This window comes from Anthonomus grandis, chromosome 8 (genome assembly GCF_022605725.1).
Source record: "Anthonomus grandis grandis chromosome 8, icAntGran1.3, whole genome shotgun sequence".
In the NCBI taxonomy this organism is placed as follows: Eukaryota; Metazoa; Arthropoda; class Insecta; order Coleoptera; family Curculionidae; genus Anthonomus; species Anthonomus grandis.
The window spans coordinates 8373967-8385616 of NC_065553.1; the positions used below are offsets into that span (position 1 = coordinate 8373967).

Genomic DNA, 11650 nt, shown 5'->3' on the forward strand with positions numbered 1-11650 from the left:
TGGGTCACCTAGAAACACAACTAACCTCATCTCTACCTCTCCCTAAATGAACATTAAAATTAGTTACGTTACTCGCTCTTACTACAGCACAAAGAGTGCAAACTCTCACAAAAATTAAGCTCAAAAACATCGATATACAGGGAAATGAAAAAGTTAATATATATATAACCGAAATAATAAAAACATCAGCCACTACTCTCATTTTCATTCTTTCGAGAAAAACCGGAAATCTGCGTGGCAACACTTTTGCGCTATCTGGAAGTGACATCGCCTTTCAGAACAGAGGCGAATCAACAACTCTTACTTACCTTTAAAAAACCTCTGCATCCAGCTTCCTCTCAGAATGTAAGTCGGTGGATTTAGACCGTCTTGCAACAAAGTGGTATAGACGTATAGGTCTACAAAAGCCATTCCACGAGACATGCTTCTACTTCGGCAGCATCAAGAATCGGGCTGAATATGGAAACAATTCGAGAGGCAGCTGGATGGACTGATAAATCTAAAATATTTAACCAGTTTTACCATAGACCGGTTACTCAAATGTCAAATTTTGCAGACGCAATACTTACAACTGCAAATTAAATCATTACGCTATATATTATATAGTTTTTGTACTTCCTATATATGTTATAGATATACGTATATGTATTATATTAAATAAAAATATGGTTATCTAATTGATATTTTGTTACAGAGTTATATCTATTTGTTATTACAATTAAGTATATCTATAATTTAATTACATATTAACAACCATTAAGTTTAGTGAACAGATTGTTCTATTTTGTTTACATTAAAATAAATTACTTTAATTACCTAATGAACACTTTCTGTTAGATCGACACTTACTTTAAACATCTACAATGTGTTATATATTGGAAACCAAATGTGAAATATAATTAACGGATTAAACGACTTACCTTAAGGAAGTTCAATCCAAATTATATGAACATTTGTTTTCCAATATATAACCCACCCTTTCCAATTTTTTTTTTATTAAATAACATTAATAATAACAATAATATACCCCAATCGATCTAAGCACAACTTATAATGACAAAGCCTAGAGACGACCGAACGGAGGGAACGCAGGTAAAGGGAGATACAGGGCCGGCCAAAAAAGTTTTCTTTTAACGTTGTGGACCTGAGCACTGACGTGGATATACTACAAGATGTTATATATTGGAAACCAAATGTTCATATAATTTGGATTGAACTTTCTTAAGGTAAACCGTTTAATCCGTTAATTATATTATAGTTTTTGCACAAGGAATCGGTATATTTTCAAAATTGATTGAGAATAAGTCCCTGCATTGCACCGCCGAGTTGCCTCCATAAAACCATTTAATCAATTGAACTTTTAAGGGGTATAAACAGCCATAATGAAAAATATTTTAAAAAATTATAAGAGCACCTTAAGACTCAACAGTGCAGTATGCAGTCACACACCAAAATGAGGTCTACTGACTATGCCGTGCCGAAAATAGCAAATCAGACGATCGGAATCCGGCGCGCCGCTTATCAATTAGAAATATATAATAATAAGCGTGAAGCGGTGTTGTTATTTATAATGTCTATGCGAATAGTCTTCTATTCGCTAACCTGTATAGTGTATTACATCGGCTTACTCGAAACTTGTCCTATGCCTTCTTTATCAATAGACACTTCATTATAAAATAACCTCCAAATTTTTAGTAATTCCTAAGGTCTCGTTTCGTTTTGTTTACATGTGTTTTTTTTTCTCTAGGAATTATTTTTATTGCTCTATAATACTGACCTTTTGACTGAAGCACTCGAATCGTAATTTTTATGGGCACCATTGCCTTTAAAATGCGGTCGTTATCGCTTCATCAACTTCGCAATTAATATAACCCAATCTTCTACCAAGCACGGGTTATTCGATATAATATAAAAGATGACCAAAAAACTTGCCATATCTCTCCTAATAACGATCACAACAATTCCACTAATACTCCGTTACTTTCTTAAGAGAAAATACGAGAAACTAGCTCGCCAATTGTACCAGAAAGACGACACCAGTTACTATGAGTGTATATTTTTTGATTACAAGAATTTTCGCTGTAAGCCTCATTTGATTAACAAAGAGGAGTGTGGAGATAATTGCTCTTATACTCGATTGCGGAGATTATTACATTACATCGGCAGTGCCAAAAAAAGTATTAGCATGTGCATGTACATGTTAACTTTACAGCAAGTTTGCTCTGAACTTGTGAAAGCTAGCGAGAGGGGTGTTACTGTGAGACTGATTACTGATAAAATCATGGTGAAAACTTCTGCTGCTGGGTCGAATATACAGTATTTACAGAAGCATGGTAAGAATATTTATTTAATTTTCATACTTTATTTAATTTATCCATCAGGTATATAGTTTACTACTCAAGAAAGCATTCTAGTAGAGCAATGTTATACTGCCGTCCTAAGTCAGAACCCCATCTCTAAATTTTTTTTTTAAATTGAGTTATCAGCAAAAGTGAACTGGTAGTGGTTTTTTTCTTATCTGTGAATCCCGTTAATCTGTTAAACCCCATAATTTTCATTTAAAATTGAGTAACATTTAAAAAATAATACACTGTAACTGCATAAAATAGCCAACATCCTAAGCAAAAAACTGGCATCCTAGAATTCCTTAGATAGAACCTGACAAATGCACGGCGCGGGAGAGTAGTTCCGTGGTTATTTCTAAGCATTATGCACATGCCAGGTTTTTCCTAAGCTTCGGTCTTGATACGGATGTAGCTGCGAGGTTTTAAGTAGGCAATAACAACAAAATTCGCGGGAGTCTAGAAATATTTATTTAGTACTAATCAGGCAGGCATGTGCGTTTCTTGGAGAAATATCCTCAAAATACGTTCTCATATGAAGTGTACAGGAAGATCATTAAACAAAAAAACATTTCTTTTACCCAGCTTGGTCACGAGGAATGTGAACTCTGCGAAGAATTTCACAATACGCAACACAATTCTGAATCACTTAAACTGGACTGTGAAAATTGTGATAAATGGAATACACATATTCTTCAAGCCAAACGATCAAGGGAATTGTATCAACAAGATTGTGAAAAACCAGAGACAAATGACACTTTAAGAGTCTCAGTTGACTTACAAAAAATAATAATGTTACCCAGGATTGAGATGTTCAAAAAGGCTATATTTTCCCAGAGATTAATTGCATATAATGAAAGTTTTGTCCCGATAGGTAAAAAAAGGAAACAATCATCACCACATGCTTTGGCATGAAGTTGTGTCCGGTCGGTCTAAAGAAAACATTATAAGTTGTTTTTATTCCTTTTTCTTGCATAATAGAGATTATAAAAACTTTGTTATTTGGCTTGATAATTGTGCATAACAAAAACTGGGCTTTCTTTACTTTTCTAGTTAATTTAGAACAGATTGCTGCAGAACAAATTGTGCTAAAATATTTTGAGACTGGACACACCTTCATGTCAGCAGATAAGCTTCCACCGACAGGTGGAGCTTTCACTGAAACTTCACAAAAAAATACATACGATTTCCAAGATTTTGTAAGAGCAGTTGAAATGGCGAATTCTGGTCGTGTAACTGTAAAATCAATGAATCCAACAGATTTTTATTTGTGGCCAGATTTTGTATCACAACAAAAGCTTAGAAAAACGAATCCCCGTCCATATTTGAGTAATATTACACAAATAATTGCCAGAAAAGGCCAATTTAAACTTCAGTATATTTCATCAAAGGACAACAATTTGCATGGGCTAGATTTTTTGCAAAATAGTAAAATTAAGATCGGTATAACTTTACCAGCTTTTCAAAAAGAACCAAGAGGCGTGACAAAAGAAAAAAAGGAAAATATATTAAAAAATGTAAAGAGTATAATTCCAAAAGAGCGTTTTCACTTCTGGGAAAATCTACCTTGTGATAGATAAATTTAAGATTTTGACATCTTTCAAAATCATTGTTTTTTGTACCACAAAGGTGTGTTGTTTTTTTGTTAAAATATTGATTTGTAATATTATTTGTATCAGTTTATTATTACGTAACAATATTTGTAATAATTGTAAATATCAGCCTTATTTGTAATACTGAAATGTGATGGAGTGCGTAATATAATCAATATTTTAATTTGTAACTTTGAAATGTTACTGAAATAAGAATAAATGTTTTCTTTAGTAACCAGTTTTCTATTTAATTTCAGTACCCCAAATGAAAAGTTAACAAATTCCATTCAATTGAAGGAAAACCATATAAATTACTTTGTAACAATATGAAATACTTAATATAAACCACGTATTTACATGATCTGCTACAGATACCAGGTTTTATTTAAGTAATTTTCTAGAATTCTGAAAAAAATAATATGGCTCCAAAAAATATTTTTTAAATACATGTTTTTATTATTAATTAATATAAATAAGCTAATTTTTTGCTTATCTGTCCAAAAACTTTCATTACAACATTTTTAGTTCAGAAAACATGACATATTAACTGTTTTTTTGATTTTATTTAAAATTAACTTTTCTGTAGATGCGTGGTTCTGACGTAGAACGGCAGTATAGTTGTTGTTACCAATAATCTATTTTATTTATTGATTCATTGGGCAGAAAGCCCAACATTACAAATATTTACTTGTATTGAAGATACTACTCACATTGACCTGTATTTTTATTTTATTGACTTCAGAGTTGGTTTGTTAGAAGTAGATGGGGGCTAATGAGTCTCACATGAATGCATATACAACAAAATTTAATTCTAATAAATTGGGTGTATGCATCCCCAAGAGTGCTCTTATGAAACGTTCAATCATCTATGAGGTTATCAAAATATACAATCACTTTAGAATATACTAAAGGTCCTTAGTGTGATCCTTGTGGCACGCCAGATAACACAGGAATCTCTCTAGATAGATAACCTTGGATTTGAACAACTATTGAGTTCTGACAATCAAACATGATTTAATCAAACATGATTTAATCCACTGTGGCAAGAATCAATAAACACCCAATCTCTTTACTTTATATAGTAACCTCTGCTGATTGACCCTGTTGAAGGCCTTAGTCTGTGTACAAGGCATGGGCCTGAAAACCTTCCTCTATGAATCTGATAAGTTACAACTGAAAAGGAAGAGATTATGACTCTCTTTTCACTACCAAAATGCTATTGGTTGAAATTAGGTTTTCTTATTCAATAAATAGGTTCTTCATTCTTTTCAATTTCATTAAAAAATAATGTTAAGTAGGATATTGAAAAATAGAAATGAGCTCAGAGGTCGACAGATAAAACTTCATCTCCTAGGTATATAAAAAATCTATTATACCTCAAGTAAATTATTGTATTGAAGAATTATTTAACTTAGGTTGAATTTATAATAAAAAAAATTTAAATTTATAATAAACATATTTATAATATAACGAAAGGTATCGTTAAAGATTTAAGTTCATCTTTGTTCTAAATACATGAATAAGCCTATTTGCCTATTTTCTTCTTCTTTTAAATGATTAAGTGTGAGATTTAGTATGGTCTAAATTAATAATAAGCAGTATAAGATTGCTGCTAAAAAATGCTCACTATGATATAAAATACGCTTATTATAATGATATGAACTATCCGTAAAATGGTGAAGTTGGTATGAAAAATGCTGCCCTGTACAGTAAAATTTAATGACTTGATAAGGTTGTTATAGAGACCAAATTGTTCAAATAATAAATATGTTAATTTAAAAAAAAGGCTTTGCGAAAAATTGATATAATATATTATATCTACCTGTCCCCTATCGTTGAGAACTTCACAATTGAAGGTAAAATTACAAAGATCATAGATCTTTTGGGATAGAATCCGTGTGGGTGAATTGACAAGTTGTTTTGAACTTTTGAAACTAAATTTTTATAAGATACTCTCAAACGATTTAGAAAAACTGCATAATATGGAAATTTCACAATAGTTCTCAACAGACATCAGGTCCCCTTTTTTATAAATAGGTGTGATTTTACCAGTCTTCCTTAATTCCGGAGATACACCATTTTTCAGAATTTAATAAAAAATATGTGCTAAAGGTCTTCTCAAAACACGAGAAGAATCATTAAGAAAAAAGCTTGGGATTCCATCAGAACCACACATATATTTGTTTTTTAGATTCTTACAGGCCATCAAGACATCATTAGGAATAATTGAAGGAATATCTATTAACTGAGAGCAGACCAGACTCAGAGTTTGAATATATGTTGTTAATATATGAAAATTAACATTTATTAAATATTAATTAGAAAATTATAATTGTAGAATATTCATGAACTTGCTGATATAGTAGAGCTAGGCCTGGATTACCCATGGGGCTAGAGGGGCTGGAGCCCCGGGCCCCGTCAATGATTTTTACGTGCCATGTTTTGCACACTCTTTAAATTTAGTTGGAGAATGTGCTGTTGACGATTGCCTTAATGCTACAAAGTTTTTTAATTTTTTGCAAAAATTGTATGCTTTTTTTGGGTCCTCCACACATCAATGGCATTTGCTTTTAGATAATATTGGCAAAAACCTTACTGTCAAGTCGTTAAGTACCTCTCGTTGGAGCTGTAGAGAAGATGCAGCAAAAGCGTTAGTAACAAGCTATGTCCAAATAAACAGCTGCTTAAAAATGATGTCGGATGATCCATCAGAAAAAAAAGACACCAAGTTAGAAGCCATGGGACTTTCTAAACAAATGATAAAAATGGAGACTCTTGTAATGGCTACCTTTTGGAGCAAAATTTTAAGACTTTTTGGGGAAGCTTCCAATATACTTCAAAAGCCACGTCTGGATTTGTTGTTTGGTGAAAACATTTTAAAAGGGCTAATCAGAAGTGTTTCCTGTTTCCGAGACCAATTTGACTTGTTTGAAGAAGAAGCCAAAAGCTTACTACCACAGGAAGAATATGAGTATTCTATGGGCAGGTCAAAGCGACAAAAAAAATACCCGGACGGTAAAAATGGAAAATTATTGAATGAAAGAGAATTATTTCGCACGCAGTCATTTTTAGTAATAGTAGATAAGCTGGTCAATGAATTAGAACGACGGTGTAATGCATATTCAGATTTTGCCCAGTTGTTTGGTTTGATTTCAAAACTTAGCTCTAATGTATGTTTATCTAAATCAGAAGTTGAAAAGTTTTCTGCAAAAGTAATAAGCGTGTACGCAGATGACCTAAATATTAATTTAACAGATGAGCTGGTATTTTTCTCGGAACTTCTTAAAACCTCTTCCGAAAAAATATGCAATCCACTTGATCTTTTAAGATATATTTTAGAACACCAATTAATTGACACGTTTCCTAACGTATATATGCTTTTGAAAATTTATGTATCGATACCAATCCAGATACCAGCAAATTGTGAGTGTGAACGTTCCTTTTCCAAGCTAGTTTATATAAAAAATAAATATAGAGCCACAATGCAGGAGGAACGTCTGTCTTCTTTAACATTAATGTGTATAGAAGGGGACGTTTTGAAGGATTTAGAGTTTAATGACGTAATAGAAGATTTTGTAAAACTGAAATTACGAAAAAAGGTATTTTAATATTCCTATTTTCAAAAAAACCGTTTCTTTTATATAAGTAGTATATATGTAGTGTTATAAATAATATTTTTTGCATTTTATTTATAAGGGGCCCCTTGATCCTTTATTAGCCCCGGGCCCCATAAAACCTTAATCCGGCCATGAGTAGAGCAAGATATTTGCCACAGTAAAATTAAAAATCATGAATTTTTCAAAGATAATGTTTGTCATTAAATTTTAAATAACTAGTTAGTTAGTCAATAAATAGTTTAGTATATTTGAGGCTAGCAAATGTTTCTACCAAATAATTAAGTTAAATCTGACAATTTGAAGTACTCACTAATGGTATATAATATTGCTAAAAAAAATATTTTTTAGGAGTAATATGCAAGACCCAACAAAAGGCTGATAAAATGATGCACCATAAATTCTGCCTGATTGATGAATGTGATACAGGCAGTTCCAAGGTGTTTTTTGGTAGTCTTAACCTGACGGCCCAGGCCTTTTGTAAGAACTTTGAAGCACTTATTTTAACAAATAACAAAGATATCATTCAGAGGTTGAGCCAAGAATTTGAAGAATTGTGGCAACTAATGTAGGTTTTCCAATACTTTTTTAAGTTTTGATTTAGTTTGAATATTAAGAGTTTATTGATTGCTTGCATTATAATTGCTGATTAATATCTTCGTTTGATGAAATTTTAGGAAATGTAGGGAGCTAACATACTTATTACTTTTTCAATAAAAAAAATCTAGTCTACAATACTAGAATTGTGTTTGTATTGTAATAAAATTTGGATTATTCAGTATTCAGATATTTTTATTGCAGATGTAATTATCAGGTAGGTAATAATAGTCATTTACCAGCATAGATATAAAAGTGGCAAAATGTGGTGATTTTCACAAAAAATAATTGCGTTCTTAATTATTAAAAAATAGTAAAGCAGTGATTAATTAGGAACCTTGAAACAAGTACTGCCATAAGAATTATAAAACCATACATTCTCATGATCAAAAGTTAACCAAATTACGTAGCACCTGTAAAAAAGACAGTCGTAACGATTTTAATTGATTAATTTTAATAATATATTAATTTTTAAAAGGCTATAAAAGAAAAGCGAATGAAATATTTTTAAATATTTTTTTATTAAATGTAACGAATAATAAATTGTGCAACCTTACAAAAATATAAAAATCACTATTGACTAGATCATTTCCTCTACAGTAGTGAGATCCTTATCCTTTAAACATCAACAATACTTACGATAATACTATTTTTTAGTACTACCACTTTGTACCATATTGTTTTAAATCGAAAAAAATTGTATTAACGTTATATAAAATTATTTAGTGTCATTCAACATCAACTACACAAATACCATTCATATTATCCTCCCTATTTATTTGGGCTTTACTTTTTACCCTTAAAGCAGGCAATTTTTTAGTCTCTATATCAAACCTCTCTCTTGATGTATGAGGGGCATAAAAATCACCACCTGGCCCCACAGAATTGCCACTTATGGTAAATATCCTTTCATTAGCAGTTTTGACATTTCTGGGCAATCTTAAGGGAGTTACTTCGATAACGTTATTCTCAATTGGAAGAAATTCTTTTGATGGAACTATCTTAGAAGGTCCAGTTTTATTCCTCCTCACTTTGGCGCTTTGGGAGCGTCTCATTTCCTTGTTCATTTGTAACTGGTGCTTTACAAACTGTACAGCACTTTTTGGCCTCTCTTTTTCCGTGGAATAATCTCGAACGTGGTAGATTTCTGGGAATGTTATTGAAGAATCTGAGGTACTATTATCAATCTGTTCACTCTCTTCTGGATTAGGGTAGAAATCTATCACATCTAAGTCTTTAATGGGTTTAATTATTTGGCTATTTTCAGCGCTCATTTGAGATTCGTACTCTGACATTGTCTGAATCGCGTCTGGGTCTTCAATGTTTTCTAAGGCGGCTCTTTCGGCCCTGATTCGTTGGATGCGTTCGATCATCTCTTCTTTATTTTTGATTTCCTGTTCTAATATGTCCATTGTAACTCTTATGTTAAGTCTCTCATAATTGTTGTGTATATGGTTTATAATCCATTGATATCCTTCTTTTATTCCTTGGTCAGGTTTTTTATAGTTTATCTCGTTTGCGCTAAAACGAACCACGTGTTAAAATTAGATTATAACAAAAAATATTTTGGTGAATAGCAAGAATAAATAAATACAAACCCTTTTTTATTTAAACAATTAAAAAAAAAACAGGTAAAAAGTTACAATAAAAATTCTATAAAGAACAATATTTCAAAAAATTGTAATAAAAGTTTTATCTTATAACACTGAAAGACTTTGGGCTCTAAAAATGCAATATCTCTAATATGAGAGCTACGACCTTATGGATGGTCTTGTTGTTGAGTTTCGAAGGAGGATTTGGACAAAACTGTTGGAATTTTCCTGATAGTGCTTATAAAAGCTGAGATATCGACTTCCAAAGTTTGGGATTTTTCATTTTTAGGGTGTACCCCCCATATCAAATTTTTTGATGGTATACTATCCAGACTAAATGTCACTAAATGATGCTTTTGTTTTAAGGTTTAAAATCTCATTAAAAATATCTTCAAATAATTATGGTCATACAAGAAACATTGACAGTATCAGAAAGCCTAGAATAATAATTAAGGACATCATTATGCTCTTCCAATTATTTGACTAAAAAAAGAATGATTGATGGAAGAAAATTTGGCTTCAATGAAGAGTAATTGGCAAAGTTATATTTAAAAGGTTATAGGATTTAACATACAGATACATTTTAACAATCTAATAGAGATTGTGTTAGACTTTTAGATAGGGCCTTGCAGTTTTTGTGAACAAATTAAGCCTCTTTTAATATTGCTCTTGATGAATTCAAAATGATTATTTAAGTTCAGTTAGAACATATTTCAAATCCTAGGTATTTAATGAACAAAATATAATGTTCAACCATTGAATTTTGTTCCCAGAAATTGACCAAAATAGAGCTTTTGAATATAAAAAAAATTACCACAACTGCCAATTTCTTTTTAAATAGCAGGTGAGAATTTGATTACATAGTTTTTCACTTCAGACCTAACAATTTAAACCAAAATGTCAAAAATTTTCCTTTGATTTAAAGGATGTAGGCCACTTCCAACCATGTCTGTCACTTGAATTTATTGATTATGATAATGGAAGATCAAATTTGTTCCTAATCAAATAACTTAAGAATAATATAAGCAGACCAATGTATATTAATAAAATAGGTTATTGGAATTGAACTAATTATTTCCAAGCTTTTCCATAAATGTTTTTGCCTTTTTTAGAATTTTTTTTACATTCTGTATATCTAGTAATTAAAATTATTAGAAATATATGATACATACCAACAACTTTGTACTAAAGTAGGACACTTGTACTTATTGACGAGTTTCTCAATTTTAAGGCACTCAATTATGTCAATTTCATCAAAGGCACTTTCTTGATCTTGCTTATTAGCCAGAATAAGTAGGGGTTTTCCAGTGATCTTGTCACTACTTAAGATTTCCTCTAAAACTGTTGTCACCTCTTGGAAGCGATCTGAATCGCATGAATCAACCACAAAAATTACTCCATGCACATCAACAAAATATTTGTGCCATATTCCTCGAATGTTGCGACTCCCACCTAAATAAAAGATTCTAAAAAATGTTTAAAGATATATGCTTAATATCATTTACCTAAATCAAAGATTTTAACGTTATAATGCAGATATTTTAGCTCTATAGCGGAAAAGCCAATGGTTGGAATGGGATAGTCTATAGGTTGTCCTGCTAGGCCTTTGGCAGCAACAGTTTTACCAGCATTATCTAAACCTACTAGGAGTAGTGATATGGTTTGTCTGAAAGGGTGAAAAAGCAACAATAAATTACTGATATTATCTATTTATTAAATATGATGATTATTAGCATAAGGGTTGTGGTGTTTAATACCTTTTTACTCTTCTGGTCTCTTGGCAGCAACTATTTCCCATGTTAGACCAACTACCTGCATTTCTATTTGAATTGTTTGTTTGTTGTCTGGATGACTTTATTTATTACAGAATTTTCAAAAATCAAAATAAAACAAATTATTGACATTGACAAGAA

General features: G+C 31.4%; 2 protein-coding genes across 2 annotated transcripts; one reads left to right on the forward strand and one right to left on the reverse strand.

Moving 5' to 3' along the window:
* Positions 1-1682: 1682 nt before the first annotated feature.
* LOC126739723 (mitochondrial cardiolipin hydrolase-like) lies at positions 1683-8329 on the forward strand. Its single transcript, XM_050445517.1, has 2 exons — positions 1683-2333; positions 7900-8329. The coding sequence occupies exons 1-2, from the start codon at positions 1916-1918 to the stop codon at positions 8118-8120; spliced, it is 639 nt and encodes a 212-aa protein (XP_050301474.1). The 5' UTR covers positions 1683-1915; the 3' UTR covers positions 8121-8329.
* A 318-nt stretch (positions 8330-8647) lies between these two features.
* LOC126739722 (ADP-ribosylation factor-like protein 13B) lies at positions 8648-11650 on the reverse strand. Its single transcript, XM_050445516.1, has 4 exons — positions 11495-11650; positions 11243-11403; positions 10910-11189; positions 8648-9666 (listed from the first exon to the last, which is right to left on the reverse strand). The coding sequence occupies exons 1-4, from the start codon at positions 11533-11535 to the stop codon at positions 8874-8876; spliced, it is 1275 nt and encodes a 424-aa protein (XP_050301473.1). The 5' UTR covers positions 11536-11650; the 3' UTR covers positions 8648-8873.

Coding starts and splice junctions, on each gene's coding strand:
- LOC126739723 (XM_050445517.1), top strand. CDS start 1,916: ATGACCAAAAAACTTGCCATATCTCTCCTAATAACGATCACAACAATT. Junction 2,334..7,899: donor ACAGTATTTACAGAAGCATG/GTAAGAATATTT, acceptor AATATTTTTTAG/GAGTAATATGCAAGACCCAA.
- LOC126739722 (XM_050445516.1), bottom strand. CDS start 11,535: ATGGGAAATAGTTGCTGCCAAGAGACCAGAAGAGTAAAAAG. Junction 11,404..11,494: donor GAGACCAGAAGAGTAAAAAG/GTATTAAACACC, acceptor TCACCCTTTCAG/ACAAACCATATCACTACTCC. Junction 11,190..11,242: donor CGTTAAAATCTTTGATTTAG/GTAAATGATATT, acceptor TCTTTTATTTAG/GTGGGAGTCGCAACATTCGA.